Source organism: Hemiscyllium ocellatum, chromosome 5, assembly GCF_020745735.1.
Source record: "Hemiscyllium ocellatum isolate sHemOce1 chromosome 5, sHemOce1.pat.X.cur, whole genome shotgun sequence".
Taxonomy (NCBI): Eukaryota; Metazoa; Chordata; class Chondrichthyes; order Orectolobiformes; family Hemiscylliidae; genus Hemiscyllium; species Hemiscyllium ocellatum.
In genome coordinates, this window is record NC_083405.1 from 86,439,509 (window position 1) to 86,454,014 (window position 14,506).

The 14,506-nt window shown below is 40.6% G+C and overlaps 1 protein-coding gene across 1 annotated transcript in view; it reads left to right on the forward strand.

The window, feature by feature from the left end:
• Positions 1-4,656: 4,656 nt before the first annotated feature.
• itga8 (integrin, alpha 8) overlaps positions 4,657-14,506 on the forward strand; it is a 217,519-nt gene continuing 207,669 nt past the window's right edge. Inside the window, exons 1-5 of the mRNA XM_060824941.1 lie at positions 4,657-5,237; positions 5,498-5,628; positions 7,639-7,739; positions 10,362-10,485; positions 14,059-14,120. Coding sequence (XP_060680924.1) covers positions 5,056-5,237; positions 5,498-5,628; positions 7,639-7,739; positions 10,362-10,485; positions 14,059-14,120 — 600 coding nt within the window. The 5' untranslated portion in view covers positions 4,657-5,055. The remainder of the gene's footprint in view (positions 5,238-5,497; positions 5,629-7,638; positions 7,740-10,361; positions 10,486-14,058; positions 14,121-14,506) is intronic.

Genomic DNA, 14,506 nt, shown 5'->3' on the forward strand with positions numbered 1-14,506 from the left:
GCTGCTTCCGATTGCCAGTTCTGGATTTTTGTTGTAGTGGCGGGAATATTGGGTCTAGGACTATGTGTTTGCTAATGGAGTGTCATGCTTCTAGAAATTCTCTGGCTCTCCTTTGTTTAGCTTGTCCTATGATTGTTATGTAGTCCCTGTCGAATTTCTGGTCCTTTTTATCTGTATGTATGGCTACTAGGGACAGCTGGTTGTGGCGTTTAGTGGCTAGTTGGTGTTCATGGATGCGATTGGCAGTTGGCCGAAGGTACACAAACCAGACATACCACTTAGATCCATTGTGGCACTCTCAGGAACTCCATCGCATAAACTAGCAAAAGAATACCAACAAAAACTGAAACATCTTATCAGTGGATCCAAACACTCCATGAAATTATCACAGGTGTTCCTAGACAACATCAAGAATATCAACATAGACAAGGGCAAAGCAATGGTCACATGTGATGTAACGGCACTGTTCACTTCAATTGACAAAACTCTAGCCTGAGAGACAAGAGCTAACTTTCTGGACAAACAGAACAGACAGCACAATGGGGAACCTATCAACAAGGACTGCATCCGCAAACTACTAAACCTGAGCTTGACAACACACTTCACATTCAACAACCAAATATATGAACAGATCAATGGAACACCTTTGGGCTCACCCATCTCTGGGCTCATAGTAGGAGCAGTAATGCAAAGAGTGGAATAAACAGCCCTCCCACAAATCCAACACAAATCTGCATCAGATACTTGGACTGACACTTTTGTTCTGGATGTAGGTTTGCTCACTGAGCTGGAAGGTTCACTTTCAGACATTTCGTCATCATACTAGGTAGCATCTTCAGTGAGCCTCCGGAAGAAGCACTGGTGGTGTAGCTCGTTTTCTATTTATTTGCTTGGGTTTGTTTGGGTTTCCTTGGGTTACCAGGGGTAGAATGGTGAACCTCAACCTGAGCTACAAATCTTTTTAAAACTCGTTGACACCCTTGTTATCTTAAGAGAACAAAAGTGGAGAACACACATGGATTATTAACACCTTGCTCACAGGGATCAGATTTACGAGAGAGGAGGAAACCACCAATCAACTCCCATTCCTGGATGTGATGGTAGAAAGAACACAGAATGGTGAATGCAACATAAAGGTGTACAGGAAAGCCACACACATGGACCAGGTCCTGAACTACAACAGCAACCACCTGAACACACACAAGAGAAGCTGTATTAGGACCCTGTTCAAAAGGGTTGCAACATACTGCAGCACTCCCGACCTACAAAGAGAAGAAGAACACTTCCACAGAGTTTTCGCCAAGAACGGATATCCCTATAACCTCATCTGCAGATGCCTAACAAACAATGTGGAGAGGACATGCCAGAACCTACCTTATTAGCCATGCTACTTTACATAAAAAAATCTCGAAACTGACAGCCAAATTTCCCCAACTACTGGGATTAATGATAGCATATAAACTGACAGCCACATTCAGACAACAACTCACCAGGACTAAAGACCCAATACCCATCATGTGCCAGACTAACGTAATTTACAAGATTCCATGCAAAGACTGCATGAAACACTTTATAGGACAAACAGGCAGACAACTAGCAATCTGAATCCACGAACACCAATTCGCCACTAAATGCCACAACCAGCAGTCTCTCGTAGCCACACACACAGACGATAAGGACCATTAATTCGACTGGGACAACACGACGACCATAGGACAAGCTAAACAGAGGACAACCAGAGAATATCTAGAAGCATAGCACTCATACACGGACTCTATCAACAAGCACATTGACCTGTACCCAATATAACAGCCACTACAACGAACAACTGGAACCGGCAACCGGAAACAGCAAAAACTGAACCAAATAAACTTCAGAAGACCCAGTACAGCAGCGATTCAACTGGAGGGTCCAAGGCACTGAAGACATCACCTAGACAGGGGACGAAACATCTGCAAATCAACTTCCCAGCTCGGGCGAACATACCCACAACTACAACAAAATGTATAACAGAGACTACATCAATAAAACATTGACAGTGACAACACATTCATTGAGAAGAGGACACACTGAGTCTGGAGGGCAAAAGTGAGGATTGCAGATGCTGGAAATCAGAGTCTAGATTAGAGTGGTGCTGAAAGTGTGCCCGAAACGTCGATTTTCCTGCTCCTCAGATGCTGCCTGACCTGCTATGCTTTTCCAGCATCACTCTAATCTAGACCCTGAGTCTGGAACTGACTGTCAGACTGAAACTGATCAGTTCTTCACAGATTCTAACAATATCTTAGTCAAACAGTTAGATAATGTGTTCTTTCTAAGAACGAATGAGTTAATAAAGAGGAAGTTGTATTATATTCTAATTTGGCTGTCTGTCCTTTGTCTGTCATGAAATTTGAAACTCTAGTGGTAAAACTGCCAACAATATGATGCACTCAGATTATTGACCTGACATATGAGCTGTACAATTATTCTAATGTTGAAATAAATGATGGTAAACCATACATTTCTGCAGTTCAAAGGGAAAAAAAACTGCTCACTTGTTGACTTTATTAAGTCTAAGGAGGAAGCTAGGTGAAATTAGATTGGATGATAACTCATTAATTCTGTCTTGGCAGCAGTTGTAAACCTGCGCTTGAGTACTCTACACATTAGATGATCACAATCTGGTTGTGAAAATTGGAGAAGAATGTGAATAGGGCTGAAAATGTGTTGCTGGAAAAGCGCAGCAGGTCAGGCAGCATCCAAGGAACAGGAAATTCGACGTTTCGGGCACAAGCCCTTCATCAGGAATGAGGAAAGTGTGTCCAGCAGGCTAAGATAAAAGGTAGGGAGGAGGGACTTGGGGGAGGGGCGATGGAGATGTGATAAGTGGAAGGAGGTCAAGGTGAGGGTGATAGGCCGGAGTGGGGTGGGGGCAGAGAGGTCAGGAAGAAGATTGCTGGTTAGAAAGGTGGTGCTGAGTTCGAGGGATTCGACTGAGACAAGGTGGGGGGAGGGGAAATGAGGAAACTGGAGAAATCTGAGTTCATCCCTTGTGGTTGGAGGGTTCCCAGGTGGAAGATGAGGCGCTCTTCCTCCAACCGTCGAGTTGTCATGGTCTGGCGATGGAGGAGTCCAAGGACCTGCATGTCCTTGGTGGAGTGGGAGGGGGAGTTAAAGTGTTGATCCATAGGGTGGTTGGGTTGATTGGTCCGGGTGTCCCAGAGGTGTTCTCTGAAACGTTCCGCAAGTAGGCGGCCTGTCTCCCCAATATAGAGGAGGCCACATCGGGTGCAGCGGATGCAATAGATGATGTGTGTGGAGGTGCAGGTGAATTTGTGGCGGATATGGAAGGATCCCTTGGGGCCTTGGAGAGAGGTAAGGGAGGAGGTGTGGGCGCAAGTTTTGCATTTCTTGTGGTTGCAGGGGAAGGTGCCGGGAGTGGAGGTTGGGTTGGTGGTGGGTGTGGACCTGACGAGGGAGTCATGGAGGGAGTGGTCTTTTCGGAACATTGATAGGGGAGGGGAGGGAAATATATCCCTAGTGGTGGGGTCCGTTTGGAGGTGGCGGAAATGACAGCGGATGATACGCTGTATATGGAGGTTGGTGGGGTGGTAGGTGAGAACCAGTGGGGTTCTGTCCTGATGGCGGTTGGAGGGGCGGGGCTCAAGTGCGGAGGAGCGGGAAGTGGAGGAGATGCGGTGGAGGGCATCATCGATCACGTCTGGGGGGAATCTGCGGTCCTTGAAGAAGGGGGCCATCTGGGCTGTACGGTATTGGAACTGGTCCTCCTGGGAGCAGATGCGGCGGAGACGAAGGAATTGGGAATAAGGGATGGTGTTTTTACAGGGGACAGGGTGGGAGGAGGTGTAGTCTAGGTAGTTGTGGGAGTCAGTCGGTTTATAGTAGATGTCCGTGTTGATTCGGTCACCTGAGATAGAAATGGAAAGGTCTAGGAAGGGAAGGGAGGAGTCTGAAACAGTCCCGGTGAATTTGAGGTCGGGGTGGAAGGTGTTGGTAAAGTGGATGAACTGTTCAACCTCCTCGTGGGAGCACGAGGCAGCGCCGATACAGAATGTGAATAGACAGGTTAAATCTGGAGGGTGAATCAGAACAAAAGAATTACGAGCTGGAGAAGGCCATTCGGCCTATCAAGCCTGCTGCACTATTTAGATCTGGGTTCTGAGCTCCAATTTCTTGTCAAGTCCCCATACCCCTTAACTCCTCTGCAATCAATAAGCCCAATTCAGCACCGAACATATTCAATGACCCAGACTCAACTACTTTCTAGGAAAAGCATTTCCCAGACTCCCTGGGAAAAACAAACTCACCTCAGTGTTCAATGGGAGCTCCCCATATTGGTCTCCCCAGAATAATGGGGTTTAGTGGATCACATATGTTTTCTAATTTCTATTTGCAATACCGTTTTCAATTTAAGTTAACAAGGCAGCTTGAAAATCAGAAACAAACTCCTTGGAGTTTGGGAAGTGTAGCAGGATTGATTTCCTCTTCACAATTAAAATACACAGATGTTGCACCAGGGTAGCACTCGCGGCTCCTTCCACTCCTCCCATGGCAATATATAAACTCACAAACTGGGCAGGCTATAAGTGATTTGCTGGGCACAGGGCGGGAGGCGCAGCGAGTGCGAAGATTACATTTCTGAGAGTCGAGACGGATTGAGGATTAATTTGGAGGCTCTTTCCCACCATAAAAGGACAGCTTGTGAATGACGCGGGCGGTGTGGGGAAGACGCCTCCCTCTGAAGTGCTGTCCACATGAGCAGCAGGCGAGAGAGCAAACACATGAAGGTCTCAGTGAACACAGAACAACACGGCTGAGAGCCCGGGGACACCCCCCCCCCTCTCTTTCTCTCTCTCTCTCACATACACACTTCATTCACTCACTCTCAGTCAAGCTACAGATCAGACCTCCTTTCATTGCTGGATAACCAGGCTGCATCTCTGCAGAGAGAGAGGAAGCCAGTGTGGACCTCAGAAACCACTGATCCTTCACAGGCTGACAGCACAGAAGTGCATCTTACTCCTCCTGGATCAGCTGGCTCCCAGCTCCGCGATGCCTCTTTATCGTTACTGCCAGAGGTTCGGTCCCCGGTGTCGCCTCTTCCACTTACTGTCGCTGTTGGTCCCTGGATGTGTCGCCTTCAACCTGGAGGTGTCCCGGCCGGCGGTTTACAGCGGACCCCCGGGCAGCTACTTCGGATACTCGGTGGATTTCTACTCGCCTGATCAAAACACGTGAGGAACATCCTCCTGTTTCCTAAACAAATACCGAGAGTTACCAGAACTCCTCACCTCGTTGTCGCGAAGTTTGTTTGAACAATTTGTCAGATTGTGCCCGTTCTGTCATGTTGTGGCTCCAATAGTTGGAGACGGTTCGCAATGTGCGTTTGGAGTTGATGGTAACGATTTCTGATTTTGTCGTAGTCCTGTGTTGTGACTTGTGTTTCTTTTTTTCTCTCTCTTTTTGTGGGTCGTTGGGGGGCTGGTATCTCCAGAGTCAGTGTCCTTGTTGGAGCTCCGAAAGCCAACACCAGCCAACCCGGGATAGTGGAGGGAGGAGCGGTGTATTTCTGCAGCTGGGCAGCAGGAGGTGCCACTTGCAGCCAGATTCCCTTCGACAGGAGCAGTAAGTGTGGAGAAGCATCCTGCTCCACCCCCGTGCCATTTCTTTCCCCAGTGCTTTAACTTATTCCCTCTTCTCCTGCTGAGCGACGGATAACCCTTCAATCTCGGAAGGAACAAATCCCCAGAGAACTGCAATCGCGTGCATGTATTTTATTTCTGCTAACTAACTTTACCTCAGACTACCGCGAAACTATCACTTAAGAGCTACATATAGGACTAAATTACAGTTTTAAAGAATATGTGTTGTTCAGCAAGGAAAAATGTGCGTTTAATTCCTACTACGAATACTAAATGTTCGACAGAAAGTAAAAAAAAGCATTTGGTTAAGAGGAACACCATCGCTTTAAAGCTTTGACAATAAGATTATGACAATTTCAAAATGAAACGCGTTTGTTCTCAGTTTCCTTGACTGAGATCGTAACGAAAAATAAAATTTATGCCAGGAAATTTAACCAGTAGAATTAATTCAAGGTTATTCATCCTAAATGAAAATACTGTAGATAAATTATTCTTGCCATTGCCTAAGAATTAACAAAAATAACTGCTATATATAAATAGCGCTGAATTAATTTATATTTTGTGCTAAAATAAATAAAATGCATTATTGGTTTTAATCCCTTTTAATAACAAAAACAGAAGTTGCTGGAAAAGCTCAGAAGGTCTGGCAGCATCTGTGCAGAGAAATCAGAGTTAGCTTTACCGTCCCGGTGACCCCTCGGACCTGAAACATTAACTCTGATTTCTCTCTTCACGGATGTTGCCACACCTGCTGAGCTTTTCCAGCTATTTCTGTTTTTGTTTCCGATTTACACCATCTGCAGTTCTTTCAGTTCCCTTTTTAATAGTTGAATAAAAAATAAAATTTAAGTAGAAATAGCTAAAATGAATGCTTACATAAATCCACATGGTCGACCCTTGAGAAGAAATAGTTTAGAAGTATATTAAACGATCAAAAACCACTGCTCACTCAGTCTTATTTTACAAATATCTAGGTATCTTGTTAAAAGATCTGTAAATATTTTGGCAAAGATGTAACTGTACAGAGCAGCTTGTGCAGGATCCAGGTCTGAGGAACTGGAGAGGGATGAGGTGCAGGGATGGGAGATTGCTAACTATGATTCCTCATAGTTGTGAAACAGCAGAAGCAAGCAGACTCCTTAAATTGAATTTAACATCTGTTGACAACTTTTTTTTATGACATGTTTGAAGTGAAGCTATAGAAGGGCAGTCAAGCACTCCCCCCCTTAACAATTCATAAAGAAGTTCACGGACAGGCAGTGAAATTGGGGAGGGATGAACATGTGGGAAATCAGTTTGCTTCAAAAAGGAGGGGGTGAAGAATTGTCTGCTTTTTATTAAAGACTGAGAAGCATCATAATTGAGCTGATTTTAAAAACAGATGGTTCCTTTTATGTTGACATCTGCAAAGTATATGTTAAACAAAGTTGGAGAGATGTCTCCGGTTGGGTGTACGTATAATTAAATCACGAACCAGTTTTTGCTCCATTTTTAAAAATAAAACAATTAAATAAATCTATATTCTTTTAGCAGGAATTTAATGGCATTGTGTTGTATAACTTATCATCAAGCATTTTAAAAATCTAAAATGTGAAACTTTGTAAGTATCATCACAACTGTAAGTAGAGAAAATTATCATCAAATAGTTCTTTATAAATTGAGTACAATAAGGAGCATGGATTATAAAAAATATTACTGAGAAAGACAGATTTGCACTTTTTCCTTTGCGACTCTATTTGGAGTTAGCTAATTCATTGTGAAAACAACTCTAACAAATTACTAAATCATTATGCTTTGCTATTGATAATCTTCAATAGTATACAATTACAGTGTGGTAATACAGATTAAATATAATCACAAGGTATTAATGAGCAACTTGCAATTGATCTCAATGTGACAAAATGTGAAACACTGTAATTTTATTCCCTTTTTTGCTGCCTGTAAATGAAAAGAGGATATTAAAACATGCATAATAAACTTTTTTTAATATTAGGTAACAGAAGCATTAAAATTAATGGCACCAGGGAACCTATTGAATTTAAATCCAATCAGTGGTTTGGGGCAACGGTCAAATCGCATAAAGAAAAGGTTGTGGTAAGTCCTTAGAAACTATAAGGCTCAAGGCTTAAGTCAGTTCAATATGGATATTTTTTAATCAACCTGTTCAGATCTCTGAAGCAGGTGGGACTTAAACCCAGACATCTGGACACCACCAGAGGCAGTACACTGTGCCACAAGTACTCATGAGTTAGACAAATACATGGGTATTTTGTTTTAAAAAGTGCCTATTTTACTGGTGCCTGACATTGAAATTTGTGAATGATACATAACAATATAAGTAACAGCTTTTTTAGGTTTACATTGTAAAACTGTAAGATGCAATATGGGCAATAACTTCACTTGACTTTTGTACACTTTCTAGCTTTTTTTAAAAAATAAGCTTAATTTATTTATATAATGTAGTAATTGTGCTTAACTTATATCCATTAGGTAAATGAATTATTAATTTGTGGGAACATATACTCCCTGAAACAATAAACCATAAAACGTAGGAGCACATATCGGCCATTTAGCCCATCAAGTCTGCTGTACCATTCAAGGAGATTGTGACTGACTTGATAATCCTCAAACCCACTTTTCTGCCTTATCTCCATTTCCTTTATTATTAGAGATCTGACTACCTCAGTTATAAATACACTTAATGACTCAATTTTGACAGCCTGCTTCAGTAAAGAATTCATAGATTGAGTATCCAATAAGAGAAGAAACATCCTCCTCACTTCTATTTTAAATGGGTGACTTCCTACTCTGTGATTATGCCCTATGATCTGAGAGTCTCACGAGGGGAAGCAACTTCCCCACATCAACACTGCAAAGCCTCCTAAGAATCTGATGTATTTCAATAAGGTAGCATCTTATTCTTCTAAACTATAAAGACTGCAAGCCTAATTTACTCAATCTTTCCTCTTAAGAAAAATTCCTTCTTTCACAGGTAGTTAGTGAAATTTCTCTCAACTGCTTCCAATATCAGAACTTCTTTCCTTATAAGAGGGGCCCAAAACTCTTCCAGGTGTGGTCTGACTAGTGCCATCTATAGTTTTAATATGACATCTCTATTTTTATACTTCATTCCTTTTGAAATAAAGGCTAACATCCCATTTGCCTTTCCTATTACTCACTGAATGTGGATGTTAGCTTTTTATGACATATGCACAAATCAACTTTCTGCAGTCTTTCCACAGTTAAATAATTTTCACCTCTTCTATTCTTCCTGCCAAAATATATAATATCGTGCCTTCCTACATTATATTTCATCTGCCAAATTTTGCCCATTCATTTAACCTGTCTATGTGCTCTGTAAACTCTTATGTCATCCTCACTACTTGCCTTCCAACCTATTTTTGTATCGTCCACAAACTTGACAATAATACATTCACTTCGAGCATCCAGGTATTATTATATATTGAAAGTAAATGATCCCTGTGAAACACCAAAAGTTACAGGTTGTCATCCTGAAAACTTCTCTTTTATCTCAATTCTCTGTCTTCTATGAGTTAGTCAATCCTCAATCCATGCTAATGTACCACCTCCAACACCATAGGCTCTTAAACAAAAACATATTTTGCTGGAGAAATTCAGCACATCTGGCAGTATCTATGTAGACAAAGCAAAATTATTTTTTGAGCTTTGAAGAAGAACATTTCTTAAATCTTCAGCATCTGCAGTTCTTTGTGTTATTACTGTGGACTCTTATCTTATTATGTAGCCTAATGAACAGTGGATGATCAAATTCTTTTGGAAATTCAAATGCATTACATCCTCTCTCCTGCTTGTTACCTCCTCAAAGAGCCATAATAAATTTGTCAATGATTTCTCCTTATGAAGTCATGCTGACTTTGTTAGATTGCATTATGTTTTTCTAAATGCTGTGCTTTAAGTCTTTTACAATAGATGCAAACATTTGCCCAATGCCAGATGTTAAGCTAACTGGCCCATAATTAGCTGTTCTTTTGTCTCCTTCTCTTTGTTAAAATAAGAGTGTCATATTGGTACTTCTATAACCTTCTGGGACTTTTCCAGAATGAATGAATTCTTGGAAGACGACTATCAGTGCATGCATTACCACTACAGTTACCTGCTTTAAATTCCAAGTATGCAACCCATCAGATCCAGTGAGCTACTGGTCTTTAATTCCATTATTTTTCCTAGCCCTTTTTCTCTAGTTCAAGCTATTTCTATGCCCCTTTTAGGTCTTGATTATTTAGTGTTGAAATGTTGTTAGTATCCTGTGCCATGAAGACTGATAGAAGGCAGTTGTTCAACTTTTGCTATTTCTCAGCTCCCATTATTATTTTTCTACCCACATTCTCTAAGATCCTTATACACACTGTTGCGTCTCTGTTCCTTTTGATATATTTAAAGAAATGATCTGTTGTTTGATGACTAACTCTAGAATATATTACATCTAAAGTGGGATTATATGTTATCAGTTGTTTTTATATTCAAAAAAAGGTTGCAAAGATTAGCTTTTTTATATAGGTAAAATTCAAATTATTTGTACTATTTGTAAATAAATGGTTGAATGAGTGAAAAAAACAGCTGAATTTCGATGTAATTGAAGTTCAATGATTGTGCAATCTTGACAAAAGATGTTTCAAGTGTATTTTAAGTAAAGGAAATGATTGTTTTGTTGATTGATTCATTTTAAATCACTAGGCTTGTGCCCCTCTATATCATTGGCGAGCCCTGAAGTTGACTCAAGAAAAAGACCCAGTTGGCACCTGTTATGTGGCAGTTCATAATTTCAGTGTTTATGCAGAATATTCTCCATGTCGTTCTGGTAAGTTGGTAATTGACGAGAATTTCTGTGTAATTTATGTAATCTACAATATTCGCCTGTTCCTTATCCTTGTTCTTATCATGTACCTCCTTTGTAAGTTAAACTTACAAGTTAAAGTTTTCAGGTAGCCCATATCCAAAGTTGGAAACTAGTAACATGTAAGTAACACCACTTCGTAAAAATATGCAATCATAAATTCTCAGATACATTCCAGTGCTTGACTTGGAAAATATTTTAGAAGAATGTAGTGCAACATGCTCTTTTAAAAATATTCATAGCATTTTATGGAATCATAGAGTCATAGAGTTGTACTGCTTTGAAGCAGATCCTTTGGCCCAACTCATCCATGCTGACCAGATATTCCATTTGACAGCAGCTGCCCATATCCCTCTAAATTCTTCCTATTCATATACCTATCCAGATGCCTTTTAAATGTTATAATTGTACCAGCCACCATCACTTCCACAGGCAGCTCATTCCATATATGCACCACCCTCTGTGTGAAAAAGTTGCCCATTAGGTCCCATTTAAATGTTTCCCCTCTCACCTTAAGCCTAGGTCCTCTAGTTTTGGACTCCCCTTGAAAGACCTTAGCTGTTCATCATGTCCCTCATGATTTTATAAACTGCTATAAGGTCACCCCTCAGTCTCTGATGCCCTAGGCTAGTTAGCCTAATCTATAGCTCAAACTATCCAACTCTGGCAACATCCTTGTATATCTTTCTGAACTCTTTCAAGTTTCGCAACATCCTTCCTATAGCAGGGCGACCAGAAATGATTGCAGTATTCCAAAAGTGGCCTAACCAATGTCCTGTACAACGGCAACACGACCTCCCAACACCTGTACTCAAAGCATTAAACAATAAAGGAAAGCACACCAAATGCCTTCTTCACTATCCTGTCTACCTGCAACTGCACTTTCAAGGAACAATGAACCTGCACTTCAATGTCTCTTTGTTCAGCAACACTCCCCAGGACTTACCATTCAGTGTATAAGTCCTGCTGTAATTTGCCTTTCCAAAATGCAGCCCCTCACATTTATCTAAGTTAAACTCCAACTGCCATTCATCAGTCCATTGCTCCATTTGATCAAGATCCCATTGCACTCTGAAGTAACCTTCTTTGCTGTCCACTACAGCTCCAATTTTGGTGTCACCTCTGCAAACTTACTAACTATACTTCCTATGTTCACATCATATATTTACAATTAAAAAGTAGTGAACTATGTTGTTTGAAAAATTTTGGGTAGTACATATAAAGAATAAATATGCCAGGAGAATGAAACAAGAAATAATGTTTCAATGTTTTTAAAGTAGTTTTGCTATCAATCTGTCTTATGCTCATAAATGTTTCTAATATTTTAATATAATTGCTAATGAGAATGCAGTTCCATTCATTACTATAGACACTGCAAACATTTTAGAAATATTATTCTAAATGTGAAATTCAATACACTAATTTCATAGGAACTTATGCTGCATAAGATAGTAAATCAAATATGATGAAACATGTACACCAGCAGTCTATCTGGTGGTGGTCAAATCCTCTGCAGTCAGGATCACCTAGGAATGTAGAATATTGAACTCCATGGCAATTTTCCATGTTTTCCACAGATCCATGTGTTATATTTTTTCTTCTAATTTAACATTCCTCAACTTCCTAGATCTTCAGGTGCTAGGACCCAGGCTAGATAATTCCATGACTTGTTTGATGGAGTCAAACATGTTAATCAAAACTATGGTTTAAATTGCTGGTACTCTGCTTTGGCCTCTAAGTCAGAAGTCACACAACCCCAGGTTATAACCCATAAAGTTTATTGAAAATCACAGGCTTTTGGAGCGCTGCTCCTTTGACAGATGAAATGATGTCACATGATAACAAAGCAGTGCTCCAGAGGCTTGTGATTTGATATAAACCTGTTGGGTTATAACCTGGCGTCATGTGACTTCTGATTTTGTCCACCCCAGTCCAGCACTGGCATCTCCATATCATGAGCAATATGCTAACTACTGTGATGAATCAGGTTATTCAAAGAACTGAAGATGATGCAAAAAAATCCCTAATTTGATATATGCTTAGAGATGCATTAGTAGTTTTTAGTTTAAGTGAAGAAGTCACTGCGATGAGAATTTACACGAAAATGATTATCATCAGGTATAATTTCCTACACTGCAGCATTTATTAGGAGTAAAATTTTAATGAATTCAGAATGATAATGTACTAAATGTGATGGAGTGCTCAAAATTTAAGCAGCTTTGAACAACAATTTGATTTTTAACTTTGCCTAATCTCATCAGAAAAGCTGTGATATTTTTCAGTCAGGGTTCTGGTGGATAGATATCTTTGCAGTAGAGGAAAGCCAGTGCACATGAAGGTAGTTTAGCTTGTCAGACCTAAGTCAACTCAGGTCCAGGACTTCTCTCTAGCAGTTCCTCAGGCAATGTCCTAGGTCCAAACATCTTCAGTTGCTTCATTAATGACTTTCCCTACATCTTAAAGTCAAAATTGGGGATGTTCGTTGATATAATGTTTACAACCATTCATGACTCCTCAGATACTGAAGCAGTCCTTGTCCAAATGCAGCAAGATCTGGACAACATCTAGTCTTGGGCTGACAAACAGCAAAGAACATTTGCATCATACAAGAATGAGGCAATGACTATCCCCAACAGGATAGAATCTAACCATTTCCTCAATCATTCAAATTCAATGCCATCAATATCTTAGGGTTTACCATTAACCAGAAACTGAACTGGATGCTACATAAATACCGTGGCTAGAAGAGTAGGTGAGGGATTAGGAGTCCTGCAGTGTGTAACTTCCCTTCTGACTCCCCATAGCCTGTCCACCACGTACAAAGCAAAAGTCAAGAGAGTGATGGAATACTTCCCACTTGCCTGGGCGAGAGCAGCTCCAATAGTACTCTAGAAGCCTTGACACCATCGAGGAAAAAACAACCCACTTGATTGGCACCATATCCACAAACATACATTCCCCCCACCACTAAGATGCAATGCAGCAATTAAACAAGGATCTTTAGACAGTACCTTCCAAGTCCACAACCTGCACCATCTTTAAGGACCGAACTCTGGTAAGTGGGAACACCACCACCTGCAGGTTTTTCTCCAAGCAACTCGCCACCCTGACTTAGGAATATATCACCATTCCTTCACTATTGCTGGCTTAACATCTTGGACCTCCCCCAATGGCATTGTGAGTTTACTTACATCAAATTGACTGCAGCAGTTCAATTAGGCAACTTACCACCAGCTTTCTAAAGGACAACTAGGGATAAGCAATAAATGTTGGCCCTGTCAGTGAAGCCCACATAGCATGAATGAATAAATAAAATCATAGGGAATGCATTGGATGACCCTGCCTTAGTCTAGATTGTTTTTTATATAGCAGACAGCATAACATTTGTACCATACACCAGTAAAATAGGATTGCTCACTGGTGCACCTGTATGTTTTTAAACATTTCTAGAAGCTATTAATGTCATATTATGCAGGCAAAAGGTAATAAAATCATTTGTGATTTATGCAACTAATGTACATTTTATACCAATTTCAGATCAACCAGATCCTGAAGGTCAGGGTTTTTGTCAAGCAGGATTTAGCCTTGATTTTACCCAGGTAAACATGTCATTGCATTTTACTTTGTTTAATGTAGAAAACCTAGCAGAAATCTTGAATTATATACTATCTGTGTATGTAGACAAAAAACAATGGCATGCAAAGTCAAGAATAGTTCCTTGCTCTGCAAGGTATATTCAGCTGCCTGCGCTGAGAAGGGGTTGTTGCCATTTAAATACTTGCTGACTTTTTGTTTTCAAACTGGATAAAACTTCAAAGGTCAGATGATAGTGACACAGACAATCTTTGTTGACTTTTGTGGTGATATCATTTTCTGGGTAATGCAGGCCTTTCCAATAGTAATGTAATAACTGTGCTTGGATGTGAAACAAGACATAACACTGAGTATTAAGTATAAAGAACAAGTGTGAGGTCAAGGAAACAAC